Source organism: Hyperolius riggenbachi, chromosome 7 (assembly GCF_040937935.1).
Source record: "Hyperolius riggenbachi isolate aHypRig1 chromosome 7, aHypRig1.pri, whole genome shotgun sequence".
Taxonomy (NCBI): domain Eukaryota; kingdom Metazoa; phylum Chordata; class Amphibia; order Anura; family Hyperoliidae; genus Hyperolius; species Hyperolius riggenbachi.
This window is the reverse complement of record NC_090652.1, coordinates 257,592,433-257,617,197: the sequence shown is the minus strand read 5'-3', so window position 1 is coordinate 257,617,197 and position 24,765 is coordinate 257,592,433. Positions and strand designations below refer to the sequence as shown.

General features: G+C 44.7%; 1 protein-coding gene across 3 annotated transcripts in view; it reads right to left on the bottom strand.

Moving 5' to 3' along the window:
- LOC137524985 (bile salt export pump-like) overlaps positions 1 to 24,765 on the bottom strand; it is a 196,114-nt gene that overhangs the window by 90,778 nt on the left and 80,571 nt on the right. For all 3 annotated transcript variants that reach the window (XM_068245584.1, XM_068245585.1, XM_068245583.1), the window contains exons 8-11: positions 24,269 to 24,440; positions 17,779 to 17,903; positions 16,683 to 16,857; positions 15,625 to 15,738 (exon numbers count right to left, since the gene is read on the bottom strand). In XM_068245584.1, coding sequence (XP_068101685.1) covers positions 15,625 to 15,738; positions 16,683 to 16,857; positions 17,779 to 17,903; positions 24,269 to 24,440 — 586 coding nt within the window. The remainder of the gene's footprint in view (positions 1 to 15,624; positions 15,739 to 16,682; positions 16,858 to 17,778; positions 17,904 to 24,268; positions 24,441 to 24,765) is intronic.

Sequence of the window (24,765 nt, the reverse complement as noted above, 5' to 3'; positions counted from 1 at the left end):
GCAGCCCTCCCCCTTCATGGATCATCCATTACTATCTCAAATTAGAAATCGATTTTTCCCACAGCTTACTCCTATGCCCTCTCAGCCCACTACCACGGCAAGGGTGCCAGAACCAGATTGGCAGCAACACCTAAGTCAAAGCCAAGAAGGGGAAGTGACACCTTCTCTCTCTGACACTAGACTGTCACCTAGTCCCTTCAGTGACAATACAGACTTAACCGACCTGGATAGTTTAAATGGCACACCCCAAGGCACTTTGCAGCTTAGTCCTAATACTGCCCCTTTTACACCACAGTCAGGCAGCAGTCAACCATCCTGGGTAAGTGATACTAACCCTTTCAGGCAAAAGCCAATCCCCTTAAGGCAAACGCAGGAGCAACATAATCCCAGTGAGTCACAGAGGGAGACTAACCTGTCAGGAGCCCCTGCTAAACCCAACTGGGAACAGCAGCACCCTGCTGAAATGATATATCCAGTAAGGGAACAAGTATTGTCAAATAACCATGACAGGCTGACAGGTACTACCATACCATATACCCTGGACCCCCTCAGAAATAAGGGGACTTTTGAGTGTCATTGCTGCTTGAAAAATATAGAGAATAAGCATAAGTGATATATTACTGTGCTGCAGTTTCTGATGTAAATGTGTGAATGACTCATGCCATTATTTGTGTTCTAAGCATTGCCTCAGGATACATACTGTTGAGACACTTCGGACATCCCTAATAGAACTTTAGAGCAAAATAGGATTCTTAATTAGTATCACTGACTATCAGTAATGTTAGTAAATTAACATATAGGGACACGAAGTGTTCACGGCAGGGTGTAGTCTGAAAATAAGGTCAAACTGTGTTGTTCCTATGAAGTTTCTGTTGCATATAGTGAAAGTATTTGGTTGGTCAAGATATAAGTGCTTGCACTTAGTGCTGATCATTGTGTTCACCAGTATGTGTTGGTGAGTCGTTGTCTCCTTTCCATTGATCACCTTAATAGCATAAAATATCAGTGATACATCGCGTTGGAAGGCATTTAGCCAGCCAATCACTGCGGTGCACTGGGGTGATGAATGGAGAGGAGGAGAGTGAATTTACCAGCTTTGTGTCCGGCTTGTACAACACTGTATAGGAAATTTTATACATGTCCTGAGTGCCTAACACCGTTACAAAAAATATTTAGTATTGTTGGTTATTTGGTCAGAAGAAGAATAACCTGTGGTATCCCAAACACCTTTCTAGATAAACGTAAGCCAGTTGTGATAGAATCTTACAAGCCACCTGGCTCGCTGCAGCCACCAGTCAGCTATACATTCTCTTTGTATTCAGCGCCCTGGGAGTGCAGCGAATTAGGCATTAAATTTTGGCAAGTGCTGAATGCACCCTGGAACCTATCCAATCCCCAGATACCTGGAGAACAAGCACAGGACTCAAAAAGCTCAGAGGAATCTGACGAGTTTGAGAGTTTGCCAATAATTGCTCCCTGCCACCGCCCTATCCCACAGGTGCAGGAAAGTGTTGAGCGCTACCTAAGGGCTAGACGGGCTCAAATAATTCAAAAACCCGAAAATCTGTAAATATGAATTTTGCATAAATTACTGGCTAGACTGGTGATGCCACTAGCAGGTTTCTTCCTTTGACTAAATGACTATAGAATATACACCCTATTCTGAGCAAGGCTGTGGTGTGTGGACTTATGGGTTTGCTGTTGCAGCCTGCGCTGTGGTGTTTCTAGTGGTTTCCTGGTGTTATTGTCGCTGGAGGGAGTTGTGTTGTCCTGATTTGGTTGAAGTATACGGAACCAGGGCTGAGTCAGAGAGAGCATTGAGGTTCGGTTTTGGTATAAGGGCATCAGGAGAGCAAACTCAATGCCACTTCAGAAACGAGCCCAATCAGTTAGACTCGGTCAGTTGCCATTCAATAGAGGTTGTAAATGGTGGTGTTGAGGTTAGTCCATCGGGAGGGGACCCTCTGTCAGACCAAGCCAGTGAAGGGTCCACTCAGCCAGATCTAAGTGCTTGTCACCCGCACAATTATTGCAGTTTGGATTTCTCAGGGTTGGCAATGTTCACCAGACCAATGCCTACTGGGCGACAGTAAAGGATCGGGTGACCTGTTGGGCAGCAAGGACAAACATAAAACCTTGCTACTTGCCAGACCACGTGAGACAGTGTGACTAGTGTGACTCCCTCTACTACGTGCTGGAGTGAGCACAATATTGCTGAATAACATCAGTAAAACCTTGCTGACCCTTGTGAAAATCAACAGAGGGGTGACGGGATTGGCTGACTCCAGTGTGCTTAGTGGTTCACACGGTAGCAACAGGGAGAGAACCTGTTGCTCAAGTTGCTCCCAGGCGAAACCAGAGATTGGCCATCTCTGGTGTGAGAATTGCTTGGAATTCAAGGGGAACACATAGTCCATACTATGGGGAATTCAATTGCTCAGAAGCGAGCGTCAAATCGCGGTGAGCCGCAGCATTTGACGCCGCGAGAAGAGATGTGTAGCAAGTATGGACCGTGGGTCTCCCGATACTTGGAGGACTGGGAGCGATGGACTAACCAGAAATATGCCAGAAAGGGAACTTTTAAACCAAAGGTGTGGGAAAATTTGTGGGATGTCCACAGGGTGAGGATGACTCGCCCAAACGAGCGAGAAGCATGGAGTAGGTGGATGATGGAGGCGATTCGCCGATCCGAAGACGTCACCATCATGACAGTAAAACAATCAGGCACAGGAGGGTCACCACGGCTAGAAGATGAGGGGACTGAAGACACTGATGTGCTGGATATGGGAGCACACCAGGCTTGGACAGCACTTATGTCCGGGTCTTCTCGCAGGCGGACTGATAAGGCCGTGTCTCAGCATGTGAAACACAGAGCTGCTGCAGAAGCTCTTGATGACAGTGCTGACACACAGCCACCAGGTGATCTCACTAAGAAAGAGGAAGTACAGGCACACAGCGACAACAGACAGCTAACGCAGACCTCATTAGAGACAACACACAGTAGCAGTGACAGGCTGGCCCACATACAACCTGACAGAGAGAGAGATGACTCTACATCTGTATGCCAATCCTCGTTGTATTCAGGACAAACTATGCATTAAACATTAGAGATGTATGTATAATCATTACATAACCCACGTACAAAAAAATTGCATGGACAAGTTGTCTCCTCTATTTCAGATTCTAAATTCGGTGACAATTGGAGGGGAAGGTTCTGTGGATCCATGCATCTCATTGTAAAGGAATACGGGAAAATAATTAAGACAGCTATGCCAACAGGGGCATTTATGTTAGTCTGTATGTTATGTCGTTTGTCAAGAGAATCCACAGGGACTGATAGTCAGCATGTCCCAAATCACCATCAGGAACTTTGGGTTCCACCCAAATCTTATGAAATATGGGGAATAAAACCAAAAGGATGGGATCCATCCCACCTTCATAGGATAGAGTATAAACATGGGAAATTAGTGCCAAAATACCCCCTCTTTGTCCATAAGTATTTGAATATACATGGTATAAAGGGAATGAGTCCCACTATTTAGCATTATTTTGAACATGCTAGACCAATACATCCACCTCGTAATGGACACTGAATGGCATACCCTAGATGAGCTCTGTGGCAGTCTGTACCGCAGAACAATTCCTCCTTTGTCAGGAGTGTTTAAAACAGAAGTTGCAGGGAAGACCGGAGATTATTTTCTTTTTGACATATGTCCACGACAAAAATATACTTGACTGTGAGGGAGATGAGGACCCTGAAGTAGACATATGTACCATACCAGGAATTTTCAGTACAGACCCTAATGACATAGATGACGAAACACTTGAAAGTGAAGATCTGAGGGACTTATCATACAATTTAAACAATGGAACCTCAGTTGACCCATTGCCAGTAAGAGGTGACAAAGGAAAATGATATCCTGAAGACCCGACAAGAGGAGGGTATGACGACTGGAACATTATGTACATGGTATATAATGTTGGAGAGACAGGACAGTAAGGAAAATATTCTATGACCAACCCAAACCAGTGCAAGGTACTTTGTTAAATAAGTGTTATAACCTAGCAGATGGGATTATGGAGTTCCGACTCACGCAAATTCCTGAGTACATTGGAACTGTAAACCCTCTGACATACTTGACTCAAGAAAGAATTATATTTGGACTGAACTGTAGTATAGTCAAACAAGTCACCTAGTATAAAGACACTGAAAAAGTCAGACTTGGTGCCTATTTTAGCACCCTGGTATTGCATGTACAAACAGATGCTAAAAGTAAGTTATTTGAACGCATCACACCTAAAGAAGGTATAACAGTACGTCAATATATGTTGAGATTTATGAGAGAGGCCTGTACACCAGACATTGAAGGTCATTATATTATTGACACAGCGTACTGGTCATCAAATCAGTCTCTCTCCTTCAATGGACCAAAGCCTTGGAGGTGGGATGTGCTGTGCAATGGGATAGATGCACCAAAGGTAAATGAATGGATGGATGGGATTCCCATGTCTGAGGGATTGAGGGGAGTGTATCATACCATGGACTGGAAAGATCCTCATGGCTATGAATTAGATCTAGACTTAGATCTATATGGACCATTTGTCTGGCCTCTCTATGAGGAGTCGGATAAAGGGTGGTTGTAATATGGGGAGAGTCCAGTTCCTGGTGTGAACAACCTGTCGATAAATAAAAAAGGGATGGTACACATGGGAAGGAAAAGATAAAGTATGTGTAACTGTAGTTCAAGTAGAATGGGAAAAGGATGTTGTGGTCCATGCAAAGGTGAGTTCAGACACATGTAAGGTCCCAGCTGTCAAAGTGGTGGATCTAATTGTTCCTGGATTGGCTGCACCTTGGGCGATGTTGGTGGATACTCAGATCGATGGAGAGTAACCCTAACTGACTTTAGGGTGAATGCATGAGACAGGAGGTGTGGTGTGTATGTCAAAAATCAAATATACATGCTGAAAGGGTGGTTGTAATCAGGACATAGCCACAATAAAGTAAAAAGGGATTTGATGGGTACAGTACGAGGGGCTGGGGGTCTCGGTTTGGGAGCTTTTGAACACTATGGAGTTGGAGGTGCTACGAAATAAACTTGGAGGGGTGGCTCAGCATGTAGGGATGGGAGTGAAAACCCATTTAGATATAAATCATGTATTGGAGAATTTACAACATGACCACATTGATGCTACAGCATCACTGTCAGAAGTAATGAAGAAGAAGTTCAAGGGTTTAATTGCAGGTCTGTTTAAACATTCAGAAGACGTCCAGTTGGCATTATCATGTACGCAGGTTCAATCTGAACTTTCACAAGATTTAAAGCTAATGATAACCTCGCTGCACGCTGGCCATTTTCCTATAAATTTACGTAAACAGGCTGAAAGATCTGTCCTTGATTTTGCAAGACACATGAAAAATGGTGGCTTACTCAGTTCCATGGGTGTCAGAGCCTCACAGGCACTATTTCCTTCTTAGTGCCTGTTGCTGGCAAAGAATACCAAGCTTATGCAGTGGTAAATCTGGGTTCTATTCTATCTGAAGGTGCGGGTTTTGCACTCCTGGGTTAACCATGAAATTTAGTGCTGTATGAAGAAGGGGAGCCCAGATTAGTAGATACATATGGGCACTGGAAAAAGGAAAATGTTCTCTTATGTCAAGGACAACAAAATATAATTTTGAGACAGCAACGCTGGGACAAGGAAGGATAATGTTTGATGGACGCAACAAAAAAGGTGCCGAGCAGGATGAAATGTCTGGGACAGGGTTATTGGTGCTGGTATCAGATGGAGAATGTCACTTCTTATGCAGTGTACACATTGAATTGTACTCAAGGTAGAACACTGACCCGAGGGGTGTACTGCACCATTGGCCCAGTCCTAGGGATAGATCTGGCACAGCCAGAAGGGCGAACACCCATAACACCTGAAAAGAGACTCGACATCAAACCTGATGCACCTGTCTATTTACAAAAGATTCCTTTAGGGTGTGGAACAGAATTGAAAGGGTGGTTATTGGATTTTGGGAAAGAGGATGAGATCATACAAACTCTCGGAGCTTCAGAAAGGCAAGCAACTGTGCTCCTGGAGCATAATCGTGAGAAACTGTTACAGGTCTCACATGCCCTTGAGCAAGATGCTAGTGTGTCCTGGTGGGAAAGCTTATTCGGGTATAGTCCAAAAGCAAGTGCCTTTCTGAATCTCATGCTCAACCCAGTAGTGGTACTAATAGCCCTTACCGTATTGTTTGACCTTTTTCAGTTATTCATGTTTTGTAAAATGAAGAGGTTGAGCCCAAGGATAAATAAGAAATAAAAAAGAAATTCAGGGATGTTTTAGTGGTGGTATCCCCGGATGACGAATATGGATAAATGTTGTGTAATCATGGTAATTTTACCCCAATCCCTTGTAGTTAAATAGTGTGAATGGACACGAGTGACTGGAAATCGTAGGGTCCTCCAGCGATGGAGAAAACAAGTTAACATAGGTATGAATGAAACTGATAATTATACAGACTCTTCTTGAACCGGAAGCCAGCGGTCAGACTGCTGAGCTAGGGGCGGGAGGAGTCTGTTAGAAGTGAGAGGGTAGATTTATTAGGCATTGTAATCCCCTATGTGTTATTATTGAACAAATATGATATGGCTCTATTTAAAAAAAAAAAAAGAGTAAGGGGCCACAGACACCTGGGGCTTGGTACTGGGACTTTAAAAAAAAAAAAAAAAAAAAAAACTTTTTCCTCTGTCCTGCAGACATGTTCTTGTGTTTTCCTTGTGCACCTGGGCAACAACCACATCAATCACCCTCTAGTTCTACCTTAAGATCTACCTCAGAAGACTTAAAGGGGTCCTGGCTTATCACCAACAAGACACCTAAGAGACTTGTCGTCCATAGTGTGGCACCTACCTCATGATTTCAACTCTACCTTATGTGTCACCATATAACCTGTTATTCTACAACCAGTGGCAAGAGGTCCCAAGGATGTGAGGAAAGAAACCCCAGCTGGACAGGTGACAGCAGCTGAATCCTTGGTAAGACATCGCTCCACATCAAAAAGGAGCACTCTTCATCCTGGTATGACACTTTGCTTCAATGGAGGACCTCAAGGAACCTTTTCTGACTCACCCTGAGGAGAGACACAATAATGCTCTCCCAGGGTGCACCACCCAACTCAGAGTTTTGGCTAAGGGTGCGGCTCTGGGGAGGGAGAAGATACTACAATGCCATCCGGTGATATCAGCTGGGGCCCCCCACCAAAGGACCAAGGAAAAACTTTTGATATAAGTAGTTCACAGGGATGAACTAGAGGAGGGAGTGACAAAGCTGTGATACCTGTCTGGTTTATATAAAGGACATTTTGTTTTAAATTAGCTCCATTTGGTGATATATAAACAATTTCTGTTAGAAGAAGGCCACATGATGTGTACGTGCTCAGGGACACTTGCTACTCTTGAACATGTCCTAATAGTAGATTTACTGTTATTTTGCAATGTCCTAGCTTCCTTGACTTTTAGTGGAAAAGGGGCCCCACGGACAGATTTAGACAAGTGATGTGTTGTCCAGACTGAACCACTTCCCCTTGTGACCTTAAACAGAAGGTTGAGTAAGAGAACAGTGGGTGGTGAAACTCATTATAATATGGGTGGAGAGTTCTAAGAATTAAATGTTAACTGCTTCATGTCTGCACTGATTATTGAACTGTGATTGGTTTTTGTAACACTGACAAATATCCTGGCCAGCCCCAGGGAGTGTATATTTTTGCATACTTGTAACCCTATAAAATCTGCTGTGTGCTAATGATCTGTAGCATTACTCTGATGATGCCTGTATCAACGGCCCTTGATGCATGAATAAATGTGTTGTCTATTTGACGAGGTGTGTCCGAGTCTTCCCTGTCCTTAAACATCTTGGACACCGGTGATCTGCAGTATCACTGGGAATACAGATATATACCAGATTATAGATGATCTGCAGTATCACCGATAATCCGATATACTAGCTAACCTCTGGACACCTGAGTAGAGTAAGAGTGTTTGGTGCAACAGTAATACTTTGAGTATTGCACCTTAGGAGAAGGTACAGAAGCAGTAAGGAGTACTGCTCAGAAGTATGTTCCTTCCGTATGCCTAGACTCTCCCGGGGGAGGAGCTAGGCTGAAAGTAGGAAGGACAGAGTGTGAGTGACACCAGTGAGAGGGTGTCACTAACAGGTCTGGGAACTGCCTCTAACAGTAAGGTCGGCCCTCGAGGTCGGACAAGCCAAGTCGTTACCACACAGACAGATACAGTACAGATTCAGAAGGCGGAAGCGGAGTCTAGTAAACAGGCAGGGTTCGGCAACAGGGTATCAGATATATCGGGGTACAGAATCAGGATGCAGATGCAGGGTCTACGGACGAGCCGGGGTTCAGCAACAGAGTATCAGAATGGCAAGGTACAGAATCAGAGTTCAGAAGAGTAGTCAGGCAAGCAAAGGGTCAAAACAGATAATCACAATCAAACTAGTATTTTAGACTATCAAATAGAATCTAGCTAAGTGTAGGATTACAGCTCCAGCTGGTCCCGGCACACTTTCGGATCTGACTCAGGTCTGAGTGCTACCACGTTGTGATCGCAACGCCAGACAAGGAACAAGTGAACTACCAGCAATATATGTACAGATGCACTCTCCAGCACCTCTCTAAGTGCTGGACCAATGAAAAGAGGCAAAATTGTCAGCTGACCAGCTTGGTCAGCTGACCCTTTTCTGGCTGCCATATAGGTTCTGCCTTTCTGCGCGGACGAGCGTCATTCTAAACCTAGAAGGACTATGAGTCCCAGCCATGTCCTTCACGTAAGCAGCCGCCTCACGCTGAGAAGAGGCGGCTGCTTCCCCACGATTCTTCACAGTACCCCCCCCCCCCCCAAGGAGTGGACTCCGGACAGCTCCTTCTAGGCTTTTACGGATGTAACGTGTGAAACTCCCTCTTCAAATCATCAGCATGCATGCGGCCCTTAGGTACCCACATTCTTTCCTCAATACCATACCCCTTCCAGTGCACCAGATACTGTACTGAGTTCTGCACTATAAGTGAGTCCAAGATTTTCTCTACTGCATACTCCGGTTGACTATCCACCATCACAGGAGGAGGAGGAGGAGTAGGACCCACATGGACTGCAGGTTTGAGTAGGGACACGTGGAAAGACCTTACCCCACGCATGCTGGCGGGAAGATCAATGGCATAAGTAACGTTATTGATCTTTTAGTTACCGGGAATGGACCCACAAAGGGCAGAGGAATGAATATGACCCCTTCAGGCTTCCCTTCCGGGATGTCCTGCTGAAAGGGACTTAAAGTCTCCTTCCAGTCCTCCCAAGTATCAGTTGCCGCCAGCACCAATTTCTGCAGAACAATAGTCTCAGGGACGGAGGGCTGTGCTGTCTCTGGCTCAAAGCACCTGGACAAAGCATCTGCCTTAACGTTCTTGCTACCTGGAGTATACGTAATAATAAACCTGAATCGAGAAAAAAATAAAGACCATCGAGCCTGACGGGGACTCAACCTCTTAGCCCCCTCGATGTATTCCAGGTTCTTGTGATCAGTGTAAACCGTAATCATGTGTTCTGCTCCCTCTAACCAATGTCGCCATTCTTCAAAAGCCAACTTAATGGCCAGGAGCTCCCTGTTGCCTATATCGGAGTTCCTCTCGGCTGGGGAGAACCTACGAGAGAAGTAGGCAGAGGGGTGCATACGACCCTGCAAACCTGACCGCTGAGACAGCACAGCCCCCACCCCGACCTCTGAGGCGTCTACCTCCACAATGAAAGGGAATGAGGTGTCCACGTGTCTAAGGATCGGTGCAGAACAAAAGAGATCCTTTAGAGTGGAGAATGCCTGAAAAGCTTCTGGAGACCAATGAGTGGTATCTGCCCCTTTTTTGGTGAGGCTGGTGAGGGGTGCAATAACAGTGGAGTACCCTTTAATGAACCTTCTGTAGTAATTTGCAAAGCCTAAAAATCGCTGAAGGGACTTCAACCCAACCGGCTGAGGCCATTCCAGAACTGCGGAAACCTTGGCAGGGTCCATGGACAGGCCCGTGGTGGAGATAATGTATCCCAGAAAGGTGACAGAGGTTACTTCGAAGATACATTTCTCCAGCTTGGCGTACAATGAGTTCCGCCTCAGTTTTTCCAATACAAATTTTACATGACACCTATGCTCAGAGAGGTTGTTGGAAAATATAAGTATATCATCTAGATATACTAGAACGAACTTCCCCAACACCTCCCTGAAGACCTCATTGATGAGTTCTTGGAAAACGGCTGGGGCATTACATAACCCGAAGGGCATCACCAGGTATTCGTAATGCCCGTCGGGTGTATTAAAGGCCGTCTTCCACTCATCGCCCTTTCTTATCCGTATCAGGTTGTACGCACCCCGTAAGTCTAGTTTCGAAAAGACCTTGGCGTTGGTGACCTGTGTGAATAAGTCGTCTATCAGGGGCAGCGGATAGCGATTCTTCACCGTAATTTTATTTAGGCCCCGGTAATCAATGCAGGGCCGTAGGCCTCCGTCTTTTTTCTTAACAGAAAAGAAACCTGCCCCAGCAGGCGAACGGGACGGGCGAACGAAACCCTTGGCCACATTTTCACGGATGTATTCCTGCATGGGCATTTTTTCAGGCCCAGATAAATTGTACAAATGGCCCCGGGGGGGCATACAACCTGAACGGAGATCGATGGGACAGTCGAAAGGGCGATGTGGGGGTAGCTTGTCTGCTGCCTTGGGACAAAATACGTCAGAATACTCTGAATACTGCTCAGGAACCCCCTCCACCTGAATTCTGGTTTGGCCCAAAGTCACCTTCCCTAAACATTGTTGGAAACAATGATCTGACCAGGAAATGAATTGGCCGGTGGCCCAATCAATGTGCAGAGAATGAAGGCGTAGCCATGGCATACCAAGTATAATAGTGGACGTAGACATATGTAACACAAAAAACTGTAATGTTTCCCAATGCAGGACCCCCACAGTGATTTCTACCTCTGGTGTCTGAGACAGCAGATGATTCCTCTGCAGAGGAGAATCATCCACTGTCGTAACCTGAATGGGTGGTTCCACCGTAGTGAGCAGAATACCCAATCTTTTAGCAAACTTAAAGTTCATAAAATTAGCCGCGGAGCCTGAATCAATAAAGGCTTCCGTGGCCTCGGTCTTATCTTCCCATGTAACAGTACAGGGAAAAAGCAACCGTTTTTCTTCTAGGGGTATGAGTTGGGTGCCTAGGGGAATACCCCCTACAACTCCTAGGCGGTAGCGTTTCCCGGCTTATTAGGACAGTTTCGTACTCTATGCCCCCTTCAGCACAATACAAACATAGCTGTTCGGTCATTCTCCGTCTCCGCTCCACCTGGGTTAACTTGACCGACCAATCTGCATCGGTTCGGTTGGAGGCAAAACCGGAGGAGATGAGACAGTAGGAGGTGGGGTCACTGGGGCTGTGGCGTAAGACACCACTCTGACCCGGGAACTACCTCTGGTCTGTTTTTGGTAGAGCAGCCTGCGGTCGATACGGAGGGCCGCTGAGATGGCCTCATCGACTGTTCTGGGCTCGGGCTGACTAAGCATCAGATCAGAGACCTCATCAGACAGCCCTGACAAGAAAGAATCTAACGGCATAAGTTTCCCACCTGGCTGTAACTGACCATCTCCTAAATTCAGCTGCGTAATCCTCGACCGGACCTTTGCCTTGACGCAACAGCTTGAGCTTCCGCTCAGAAGTCGAGGCAAGATCCGGGTCGTCGTAAATTACTGCCATAGCCTTGAAAAATTCTTCTACGGAGGTAAGGGCTAGGTCTCCAGTGGGCAAACTGTATGCCCATGTCTGAGAGTCGCCCGATAACAAGGTTTTTATAAATGTGACCTTTTGGGCCTCAGTTCCTGAAGATCGGGGTATCAATTCGAAATAAGATAACACTCTACTCCTAAAATTACGAAAGTCAGATCTGTGACCAGAAAATCGTTCAGGTACGGGCATACGTATATCAACGCTAGGAGGAGATTGCACCTCATCCACTGACGTCTGAAGGGCTTGTACAGACCCTGATAGGGCATCAATTAATGCATGATGACTACCCAGCACTTGATTGATGTTATCCACCGAAGTGGCAAGTGCGCCCAGACGGTCAGTGCGTGCGTCCATATTGTTTTTTGGTCTGGCGTTCTGTAACAATCGGTGTAACTCAGAGAGAATCTGATTACCGGTGATCTGCAGTATCACTGGGAATACAGATATATACCAGATTATAGATGATCTGCAGTATCACCGATAATCCGATATACTAGCTAACCTCTGGACACCTGAGTAGAGTAAGAGTGTTTGGTGCAACAGTAATACTTTGAGTATTGCACCTTAGGAGAAGGTACAGAAGCAGTAAGGAGTACTGCTCAGAAGTATGTTCCTTCCGTATGCCTAGACTCTCCCGGGGGAGGAGCTAGGCTGAAAGTAGGAAGGACAGAGTGTGTGTGACACCAGTGAGAGGGTGTCACTAACAGGTCTGGGAACCGCCTCTAACAGTAAGGTCGGTCCTCGAGGTCGGACAAGCCAAGTCGTTACCACATAGACAGATACAGTACAGATTCAGAAGGCAGAAGCGGAGTCTAGTAAACAGGCAGGGTTCAGCAACAGGGTATCAGATATATCGGGGTACAGAATCAGGATGCAGATGCAGGGTCTAAGGACGAGCCGGGGTTCGGCAACAGAGTATCAGAATGGCAAGGTACAGAATCAGAGTTCAGAAGAGTAGTCAGGCAAGCAAAGGGTCAAAACAGATAATCACAATCAAACTAGTACTTTAGACTATCAAATAGAATCTAGCTAAGTGTAGGATTACAGCTCCAGCTGGTCCCGGCACACTTTCGGATCTGACTCAGGTCTGAGTGCTACCACGTTGGGATCGCAACACCAGACAAGGAACAAGTGAACTACCAGCAATATATATACAGATGCACTCTCCAGCACCTCCCTAAGTGCTGGACCAATGAAAAGAGGCAAAATTGTCAGCTGACCAGCTTGGTCAGCTGACCCTTTTCTGGCTGCCATATAGGTTCTGCCTTTCCGCGCGGACGCGCGTCATTCTAAACCTAGAAGGACTATGAGTCCCAGCCATGTCCTTCACGGAAGCAGCCACCTCACGCTGAGAAGAGGCGGCTGCTTCCCCACGATTCTTCACAGTGATCAAGGGGATTCTCCGTCCTCCATTTTGAAAATGGCCATTACCCCATAACAGCTTTCTGGTCAGCACACTGTTAAACTGTAATATCACCCACTTGAGCCCTAGGGAAATATGGGCATTTCCTAGCACATTCAGTTGTAACTGACAGCTGCTGATATATAACTGACAGCAACTGGTATATTTCAGTTCTGACAAAATATTGTCAGAACTGGAAGGGATCACCGTAAGAGGAAAATGGTGAGCTTCTGAGAGGAACTGACAGTGAGGTTAGTATGTCATATTCATTTGTAGCTACATCATGTGTTTATTTTAAATAATTTTACTCGCTTCAGGTTCCCCTTAAAGTAAACCTTAGACAAATAGAAGGAAAGGGTTTTTGCTTATGTGTGGCTTACTCCAGTCCCCTGTAGTCCATTAGCTCCCTCGCTGTTTGCCTGGCTCCCTCCGTTGTGTTCCTGTGAATTCAATGACTCAACTGGGTTGGGGGCCATTGCACATGTGCTGTTCCAGGCTGCGTTCCTCCTCCATCACAATTGGAGTAGTCCATGGCCCAGCTGAGTTGCAGGCTTTACATGGCTGACAGTGGTACAATGGAGGCAACCGGGAGAACAGCGAGGGAGCAGACACGACTGCAGGGGGCTGGAGGAATCTTTCCCACCTATTCATCTCACGCACACTTTAATCGAAGTCAATCGGCTGCTGTATGTACACTAGATAAACAAACGTCGGCCAAAGCGGTTGTTGTCGGCCGTTTTGTCTGACTTTTAACTAATGTGTAGTTTAATGATCTCTATGTTCTGCTGTAGAATGCAGAAAAGTAGAAAGAAAAATAATTGCAGAAAAAAATATAATGTGCTGTAATGTGTATGTACGGGATCTAATAGAGAAATGGTTTACAATATTATGATGGGAGAATTGAGAAAAAGTAAAGTATTCAAAGTAAAGTAAAGTAAAGAGTTCCTACTTAAAGGCCCAGAATGTAGATTCTCCATAGGAATAGAGAATTCTCATCCAGTCTTAGGGTTTATGAATGGACAGAAAAATGAACATGAGCCGTAATTACAAAAGTTTAATAAAGTTGCCATGGATTGGGCGTGCAAGGCCATTTTACAGTTACCAATGCTGGCACACATTACATGAGTATTGCTAGGGTAAAGCAAGTTACGCTACTTGCATAGCCTGCATTACTCTAATGCAAAAAATGCATCCAAACCCTCTTTAAATGCAGATTCACTAAGGCTGTCTAAGTGCTAAGGCACTAAGTGCCAATTCACAAATATTAAAGCATGCGGTAAAACCATATTTATTTCCAGCCTAGAGCTGTCAATAACCATCGATAAGCATTCGGTAAAATGTTATAGGCAAAGGGGACACACAATAGGATGAGTCCCTCATCCTACTACTCCCTCCATTGATACCGATAAACTGCTGGGCGGGACAAATTTCTTTCCCCCAGGCAGCAGAGAAGAGAGAAGGCACAGGAAGCAGTTTCACATACAGCCCCATAGATGCTAACCCCTTAGACTCCAACTCCAAGATGCCACTGGTGAGACCATCCAAGCATGATGAGTCTTGTGTTTATTGAACGCTCTAAACTCAAACTATTAAAGAAAAAAAAAATGATACACACATTCAGAGGGGCTAAAAGGGGGCAAGCAGATCTAAAGTGATGCAGGGAATGTCTCTTACTATAGTAATACTGTCACAGCAAAGACGTGGGAGAACATCACAGTAGCAGAAGACTTGCTGTCGAGGCCGACTCTACAGCTGGATAGACTTCTACTGTTTATCGAACAGGTCTTAGTGGATTAAAGCTATGTTTTCTGTAAATTATCAAACTATTAATGCATGCGTGAAAATCTTAATAAACTTGTAAATTACAGAATATGGTATTTTACCAACCTAATATTTTTTACCGAACAGCCCTTAGTGAGTTGAACCCAATGTCTTTAAAGGCTAAATCCGGCAATTTGAAAAATAAAAGTCTGACTCACCTGGGGCTTCCTACAGACCCTAGAAGTCTGTTAGGTCCCACGGTGCAGTTTCACTCTGATCCAGGTCCCTGCTGTCTGTAAGATCATGACCAGCGGCTATGTCTATGACCCACGCTTGCCAATTCAGAGAGAATTGAACTGCACTAGCGCAGAGCCATCCCTTCGTCAGGAGCAAGATCACGAGTGCTTGCGCATGCGCGGAAGATCCCAACTCAGCCTCGGGTCACAATCTTACAGAGGAGAGAGAGCGGAGGCTCAAAGCAGAACGGCGCTGTGGGACCTAAGAAATCTCTAGGGGCTGGAAGAAGCTTTAGGTGAGTGAAACTTTTATTTTTCAGATTGCCAGATGAAGCCTTTAATGAAAGATGAGCTCATACCAGTTAATATATATCCTAGTATGTAAAGAGATCGCTCACCTTTTCTATTGTTTCATAAATAATGGTAGCAGCTGCTCTCCCAGATGCGAATGCTTCTAAACAAGGAGAGGCTTGACCCAGATTCATGGCACCGAACAAAACACCAAAGAATACCTAATGTGCAAAAACAAAATCTCAGTTATACTAAATAAACAGTGCACTTATTGTTCATTTTTATTTCCAAGAAGCTCTCATCTTTGAGTGTAAAACTATATGAAAATCACATCCAGTGGTCAGACTGTCCGGGGATATGGAATGATTCATGGAAGTGAAGTGACTACAGTGTGACGCTCACTGATAAGAAATTCCAACTATAAAACACTTTCCTAGCAGAAAATGGCCTCTGAGAGCAAGAAAGAGATAAAAAGGGGAATTTCAGGTGCTCCCCTGGTATTAGGACTTCCGTGCATCAGCCCCATAGTGTGAACCTCAATGCATTGTGGGAAATAATGGCTGTTTCCAACTGCCAAGCAACCAGAATCTCTCTCCCTCTGTGCATAGAACTCTCAGTAAAACAAACATTCCGCATAGCCTGGATCAGCTAATGTCCAATAAATCAATGTTTAAGTATTTGGTCATGAATCTATATACAGGTCAGTTTCTGTAACACAGAATATCTTTGCTATAGACTGTAAAATTCTCAGAGAGATTGAGTTTGTGCCCTTTGCAGATTCAACAGTAGAATGATGCAATCTGAGCAGGAGCAGCAGTTCCACCTACAGAGACTGCAGCACTGTCCCTATAGTCTGTTGCTTCTGGTCATGTAATATAAATTTCAGGACAAAACTGTTAGATGGAGAAGCCTTATTTCACATGTAAAGGTAAGATAGACTTAAAAAAAATCATTAATCTAACTGAGTGTTTGAAGAGGATTTGGAAATGTCTCCCTTTGTAGGATCAGACCCAATGTCTCCATGTCAATCATCCAGTCGAATGCATTATAATTAAAATAAAGCTGTTCTAGCTGTGATTGGTTATTTGGAACAAGCCCAATCTTCATTTCACATCTTATTTCATAAATCACCTCTGTGGAGATTCAATATAGCAAAACAAATTACCTGGAGCAGACTTCCTGGTGTCAGCTCCTGCGTGTCAATGACCAGCTTGGATCCGTACCAAAATGCTAGGGAGTAGCACAAGAAGATAATGCACCACATGTACCCCTGGAAAAATCCAATAATCATGCCTTTACGAATCCCCCAGGCCTGAGCGGTGACTAAATTCTTATCATACCTGTCAAAAAGGAAACACGACTTTAATATACAGGCTTATTCATTCATTGCAAAGCCTATAAGGCAGAAACCAAAGAACTACAGTAAGAAATAAAAAAAACAATCATTCAAGCTTCTTCAAGTTACAGATTGCCCAGCAAGCTCATGGTGAACAAAAACACCTTGGAGTGTGTTAGGGGCTGAGACCAAGAAGCCTCCTTATTAAGGATGCTCATTTCGAATCCGCAGAATTGAAATTTTCGCATTTCCGATTGGAAATCGTCATTTCCATTCAGAAAACAGAAATTGGAATTCCGTCGAAATATGACAATAGCCCAATCACAGAACTCGAAATCATTGGACTAATCAGAGAATATAGAGTCAACTCAGAAGTATTTGGTCAATCAGAGAATGCAAAAAAATGACCCCAAAAAACCTCTAGGGAAATTGGAAATTAGAAATACACTAAATTGGTAATTGGCATTGGTGGAAATTGGAATTTCCATGGAATCAAAAATTGTTATTATCCCTACTCCTTACTAAGATGCTATGCAAAACAGTTTACTCTAACCTGAATAATTGCAAATACCTTCTGTCTTAAGAAGGCAAACTTCATGCGTCCTCAAAACCTAGTCTAGTTTTGAATATCACTATGACCATGCACACTATGCCTGTCAGCCATTTTGTTGGTTGGATAATAAGTACGGAAGCAGACAATTCCTGAGCTGGACCGCAGCATGTTACATAGAAAATGCTGCAACTTGCAGATATAAATTAAAGTCAAATCTAAACTAAAACCTAAAATATGAACTGTACATTTGTTGTTGTCAACATTGCTAAGTGTTTTTTGGCTAATAAAGTTCCAACAGACAATCTTCTCACGCTTTCTCCAATGTTGTATCTTTTAGCTGGTTCACACAGAACATTTTTTGTTGCATGTTACCTGTCAGCCTCTCTTTGCTCACCACCAAACGCTGCCACTGTTCTTATAGAGGAAAGGACTTCATCTGCCACAGAACCAGCCTTTGCATAGGCCTTGAGTTCTCTTCCAGTCAGTCTTGCAACAGCCTAGGGACAAGGAGATTACTTGTAACTAAATCAATACTGATAGATACTGTACCTCATCCTTAATATCATGCAGAACTTTGCACATTTTTCACATTACTGTTAAGTTTATGTTTGAAGTGATCCCAAAGTGTAAATAAACTGGCGAGTTATAGTACAATAGTATGTATGCTCTTACTCCTAAAAAATGACCTTTTTTATATATATCTATATATATATATATTATTTTATGTTTAAAAACTTAAAAATTAGATTTCATGTTTTATTGTCTTTGCTCAATGACCCAGTCTTTAACCACTTAAGGACCGCCCCCAGCCGATGGGCGGCGGCAAAGTCCGGGCCCAAACGACCGCAATACGCCCATCGGCGGGGGCGGCTGCGGGAGTGGTTATGCGGCGATCGCGTCATTCGTGACGCGATCAGCCGCCGGGGACTGGCTCCGCCCACCGCTCGTAGTAACCCGCCGGCCGTTCGGAAGCGCCGGCGGGTTACTAGCACCCGGATCACCGCACTTACATTGTATAATAGGCTTTGTAATGTATACAAAGCCTATTATACTGGCTGCCTCCTGCCCTGGTGGTCCCAGTGTCCGAGGGACCACCAGGGCAGGCTGCAGCCACCCTAGTCTGGTGCAGACTAGGGTGGCTGCAGCCTGCCCTGGTGGACCCAAGCACACTGATTTCCCTCCCCCTGCCCCCTGATCGCCCACAGCACCCCTCAGACCCCCCCCCCTGCCCACCCCCAGACCACTGTTTGCACCCAGTCACCCCCCTAATCACCCATCAATCACTCCCTGTCACTATCTGTCAACGCTATTTTTTTTTATCCCCCCCCCTGCCCACTGCCCCCTCCTGATCACCCCCCCCCACCCCTCAGATTCTCCCCAGACCCCCCCCCAGACCCCTCCCCCCGTGTACTGTATGCATCTATCCCCCCTGATCACCTGTCAATCACCTGTCAATCACCCGTCAATCACCAGTCAATCACCCCCTGTCTCTGCTACCCATCAATCAGCCCCTAACCTGCCCCTTGCGGGCAATCTGATCACCCACCCACACCAATAGATCGCCCGCAGATCCGACATCAGATCACCTCCCAAATCCATTGTTTACATCTATTCTCTCCTCTAAACACCCACTAATTACCCATCAATCACCTATCAATCACCCCCTATCACCACCTGTCACTGTTACCCATCAGATTAGACCCTAATCTACCCCTTGCGGGCACCCAATCACCCGCCCACACGCTCAGATTGCCCTCAGACCCCCCTTTATCAATTCGCCAGTGCAATATTTACATCTGTTATTCCCTGTAATAACCCACTGATCACCTGTCAATCACCTATCAATCACCCCCTGTCACTGCCACCCATCAATCACCCCCTGTCACTGCCACCCATCAATCAGCCCCTAACCTGCCCCTTGCGGGCAATCTGATCACCCACCCACACCAATAGATCGCCCGCAGATCCGACATCAGATCACCTCCCAAATCCATTGTTTACATCTATTCTCTCCTCTAAACACCCACTAATTACCCATCAATCACCTATCAATCACCCCCTATCACCACCTGTCACTGTTACCCATCAGATTAGACCCTAATCTACCCCTTGCGGGCACCCAATCACCCGCCCACACGCTCAGATTGCCCTCAGACCCCCCTTTATCAATTCGCCAGTGCAATATTTACATCTGTTATTCCCTGTAATAACCCACTGATCACCTGTCAATCACCTATCAATCACCCCCTGTCACTGCCACCCATCAATCACCCCCTGTCACTGCCACCCATCAATCAGCCCCTAACCTGCCCCTTGCGGGCAATCTGATCACCCACCCACACCAATAGATCGCCCGCAGATCCGACATCAGATCACCTCCCAAGTGCAGTGTTTACATCTCTTCTCTCCTCTAAACACCCACTAATTACCCATCTATCACCACCTGTCACGGTTACCCATCAGATTAGACCCTAATCTGCCCCTTGCGGGCACCCAATCACCCGCCCACACCTCCCCCAGCCCTGATCACCTCGCTAGTGCATTGCTTGCATCTATTTCCCCCCTCTAATCACACCTTGAGACACCCATCAATCACCTCCTGTCACCCCCTAGCACACCTACCCATCAGATCAGACCCTAATTTGCCCCGTGTGGGCTCCTGATCACTCGGCCAAACCCTCAGGTCCCCCTCAGACCCCCTTCCGATCACCTCCCCAGTGCATTGATTGCATCTATTTTCCCCTCTAACCGCCCCCTGAGACACCCATCAATCACCTCCTGTCACCCCCTAGCACTCCTATCCATCAGATCAGGCCCAAAACATCCTGTCATCTAAGAGGCCACCCTGCTTATGACCGGTTCCACAAAATTTGCCCCCTCATAGACCACCTGTCATCAAAATTTGCAGATGCTTATACCCCTGATCAGTCATTTTGAGAAATTTGGTTTCCAGACTACTCACAGTTTTGGGCCCGTAAAATGCCAGGGCAGTATAGGAACCCCACAAGTGACCCCATTTTAGAAAGAAGACACCCCAAGGTATTCTGTTAGGTGTATGATGAGTTCATAGAAGATTTTATTTTTTGTCACAAGTTAGCGGAAATTGATATGTATTGTTTTTTTTTTCACAAAGTGTCATTTTCCGCTAACTTGTGACAAAAAAAAAATCTTCTATGAACTCACCATACTCCTAACAGAATACCTTGGGGTGTCTTCTTTCTAAAATGGGGTCACTTGTGGGGTTCCTATACTGCCCTGGCATTTAAGGGGCCCTAAACCGTGAGCAGTAGTCTAGAATCCAAAGGCCTCAAAATGACCTGTGAATAGGACGTTAGGCCCCTTAGCGCACCTAGGTTGCGAAAAAGTGTCACACATGTGGTATCGCCGTACTCAGAAGAAGTAGTATATTGTGTTTTGGGGTGTATTTTTACACATACCCATGCTGGGTGGGAGAAATCTCTCTGTAAAAGGACAATTGTGTGTAAAAGAAAATCAAACAATTGTCATTTACAGAGATATTTCTCCCACCCAGCATGGGTATGTGTAAAAATACACCCCAAAACACATTATACTACTTCTCCTGAGTACGGCGGTACCACATGTGTGGCACTTTTTTGCACCCTAAGTGCGCTAAGAGGCCCAAAGTCCAATGAGTACCTTTAGGATTTCACAGGTCATTTTGCGAAATTTGGTTTCAAGACTACTCCTCACGGTTTAGGGCCCCTAAAATGCCAGGGCAGTATAGGAACCCCACAAATGACCCCATTTTAGAAAGAAGACACCCCAAGGTATTCCGTTAGGAGTATGGTGAGTTCATAGAAGATTTTATTTTTTGTCACAAGTTAGCGGAAAATGACACTTTGTGAAAAAAAACAATTAAAATCAATTTCCGCTAACTTGTGACAAAAAAAATAAATCTTCTATGAACTCACCATCCTCCTAACGGAATACCTTGGGGTGTCTTCTTTCTAAAATGGGGTAATTTGTGGGGTTCCTATACTGTCCTGGCATTTTAGGGGCCCTAAACCGTGAGGAGTAGTCTTGAAACGAAATTTCTCAAAATGACCTGTGAAATCCTAAAGGTACTAATTGAACTTTGGGCCCCTTAGCGCAGTTAGGGTGCAAAAAAGTGCCACACATGTGGTATCGCCGTACTCAGGAGAAGTAGTATAATGTGTTTTGGGGTGTATTTTTCCACATACCCATGCTGAGTGGCAGAAATATCTCTATAAATAAACAATTGTGTGTAAAAAAAATAAAACAATTGTCATTTATGGAGATATTTCTCCCACCCAGCATGGGTATGTGTAAAAATACACCCCAAAACACATTATACTACTTCTCCTGAGTACGGCAATACCACATGTGTGGCACTTTTTTGCAGCCTAACTGCGCTAAGGGGCCAAAAGTCCAATGAGCATCTTTAGGCTTTACAGGGGTGCTTACAATTAGGCACCCCCCAAAATGCCAGGACAGTGAACACACCCCACAAATGACCCCATTTTGGAAAGTAGACACTTCAAGGTATTCAGAGAGGAGCATAGTGAGTCCGTGGCAGATTTCATTTTTTTTTGTTGCAAGTTAGAAGAAATGGAAACTTTTTTTTTTCTTTTTTTTGTCAGAAAGTGTCATTTTCCGCTAACTTGTGACAAAAAATAAAATCTTCTATGAACTCACCATTCCTCTCACTGAATACTTTGGGATGTCTTCTTTCCAAAATGGGGTCATTTGGGGGGTATTTGTACTATCCTGGAATTTTAGCCCCTCATGAAACCTGACAGGTGCGCAGAAAAGTCAGAGATGCTTGAAAATGGGAAAATTCACTTTTGGCACCATAGTTTGTAAACGCTATAACTTTTACCCAAACCAATAAATATACACTGAATGGTTTTTTTTTTATCAAAAACATGTTTGTCCACATTTTTCGCGCTGCATGTATACAGAAATTTTACTTTATTTGAAAAATGTCAGCACAGAAAGTTAAAAAAATAATTTTTTTGCCAAAATTCATGTCTTTTTTGATGAATATAATAAAAAGTAAAAATCGCAAGAGCAATCAAATAGCATCAAAAGAAAGCTTTATTAGTGACAAGAAAAGGAGGTAAAATTCATTTAGGTGGTAGGTTGTATGACCGAGCAATAAACCGTGAAAGCTGCAGTGGTCTGAATGGAAAAAAAGTGCCTGGTCCTTAAGGGGTAGAAAGACTGTGGTCCTGAAGTGGTTAAAGGGGTTCTTCCGCGAATGAGGAAAAAAAATCAAAATGGTTTATGCATAATCTATTAAAAATCCTTCTAAAATAGTGTGAAAAGTTTTTCAAAAAAATGATTGGTTTCACCAATACAACATGTAATGTATACAGTGACGGCTGACGGGACTGTGAGGCTAATCCATTTGTTAGGGGTGTTTTTTTTGTTACTGTCATTTCACAAGCTGCTCCCTACCTAGTTTTCATTGCTGTAATGCAGGGCTATGATGAAGTGCTGTTAAAATAACGGCTGTGCTGCTCTGTAGTTTCTGCTTGTACTTCCTTACAGAGCTGACCCCCCTCCCCCCGCCTCTCCCTGTAGGCAGAGGTCGGGCAGCTCTTCGGAGCAAATCATGTGTTTACCTCGTTGCCCGGCAAATAGACTTCAGCGTCTGTGCAGAGGACTTCCTATCCTCTGCACGGCAAGTTAGCTGCCTGAGATACAGTTCATTGTTACACAGTGAGTCAGCACTCATGCCATCTGTTAATTTAGCTGCAAGGAGAAGCACACTGTGTAACAATGAACTGTAGCTCAGGCAGCTAACTTGCCGTGCAATGGATAGGAAGTCCTCTGCACAGACGCTGAAGTCTGGTTGCCGGGCAACGAGGTAAACACGTGATTTGCTCCGAAGAGATGCCCGACCTCTGCCTACAGGGAGAGGCGGGGGGAGGGGGGTCAGCTCTGTGAGGAAGTACAAGCAGAAACTACAGAGCAGCACAGCCGTTATTTTAACAGCTGTAAGTGCCATTCCACAGCACTTCATCATAGCCCTGCATTACAGCAATGAAAACTAGGTAGGGAGCAGCTTGTGAAATGACAGTAACAAAAAAAACACCCCTAACAAATGGATTAGCCTCACAGTCCCGTCAGCCGTCACTGTATACATTACATGTTGTATTGGTGAAACCATTCATTTTTTTGAAAAACTTTTCACACTATTTTAGAAGGATTTTTAATAGAACATGCATAAACCATTTAGATTTTTTTTCCTCATTCGCGGAAGAACCCCTTTAAATATTATATTGACCTTTTTATCTACCCACTGCACTCAGAAGCTGCTCACTGATAAGAAAGAATTTCATGGCTGTCATTTTTTTTTAATCAGTGAGGATTAAACTGTAGTCCGACTGGGTCCTGACTGGAGAGTAACTGTCACTTGCATACCTGAATGTTAACTCTTTCAAGCACAAAAAGAAGAAAAGGAACACCGCCTAGTTATTTGCGTGCTTGGCACTGTGCAAACTGTACATATGTCTATCGTATCATGTCATTTCGACATATTGCACTATTGGCTCCTGATTTCTTTCTTCTTTGTGTTTTTTGGCCCAGAGTTTTCCTGTTCCAGCACTTTGCATTGTACAGTATATGCTCCTTCTTACTTATATGTTAATAAGTAGATGGAGATTTGCAGCCTAGACCCCCTACTGATGATATAGTGACTCCCGCCTGCCTAACCATGTCACCAGGTTAGTGTAAGTCAAAGTAAAGTGGGATGTCTGACATCACAGCCAGTGATTAAACTGGCCATAGTGTTAGAAGACCCGCCTCCAGCTTACTATAGGTGGGAGATAGTGACATTAATCATTGTTTACCACATGCCGCAGTGAATACATACCAGACCCATTAATCCGGCTCCAATACCAATAAGAGGGCTCACTGCTATGATAACTAAGGTGAGCTTCCAGTTACCAAGAAAACCAATCAGGAAGCCAAAAACGAATGTAGAGATCCGTTCAATGAAGAGTGCTACTTGATCACCCATTGCATTGTTGATTTTGTTAATGTCACTGAATGAAGAAAAAAATATGAAAGACAGAGTGAGTATGAATATGTCAGATGTGGACGTAACTGGAAATGCTTGATTCCCATAAAAAGTGCTTTCAGTTCTCCTCCATCACCTTCCTCCTTTGCACTTCCGGTGAGCCGTTTGCATATGATTATTAACACCACAATAGGTATACACCGAAGACTAGACAAGACAAGACAAATGACATTTATATCGCGCTTTTCTCCTGGCGGACTCAAAGCGCCAGAGCTGCAGCCACTAGGACGCGCTCTATAGGCAGTAGCAGTGTTAGGGAGACTTGCCTAAGGTCTCCTACTGAATAGGTG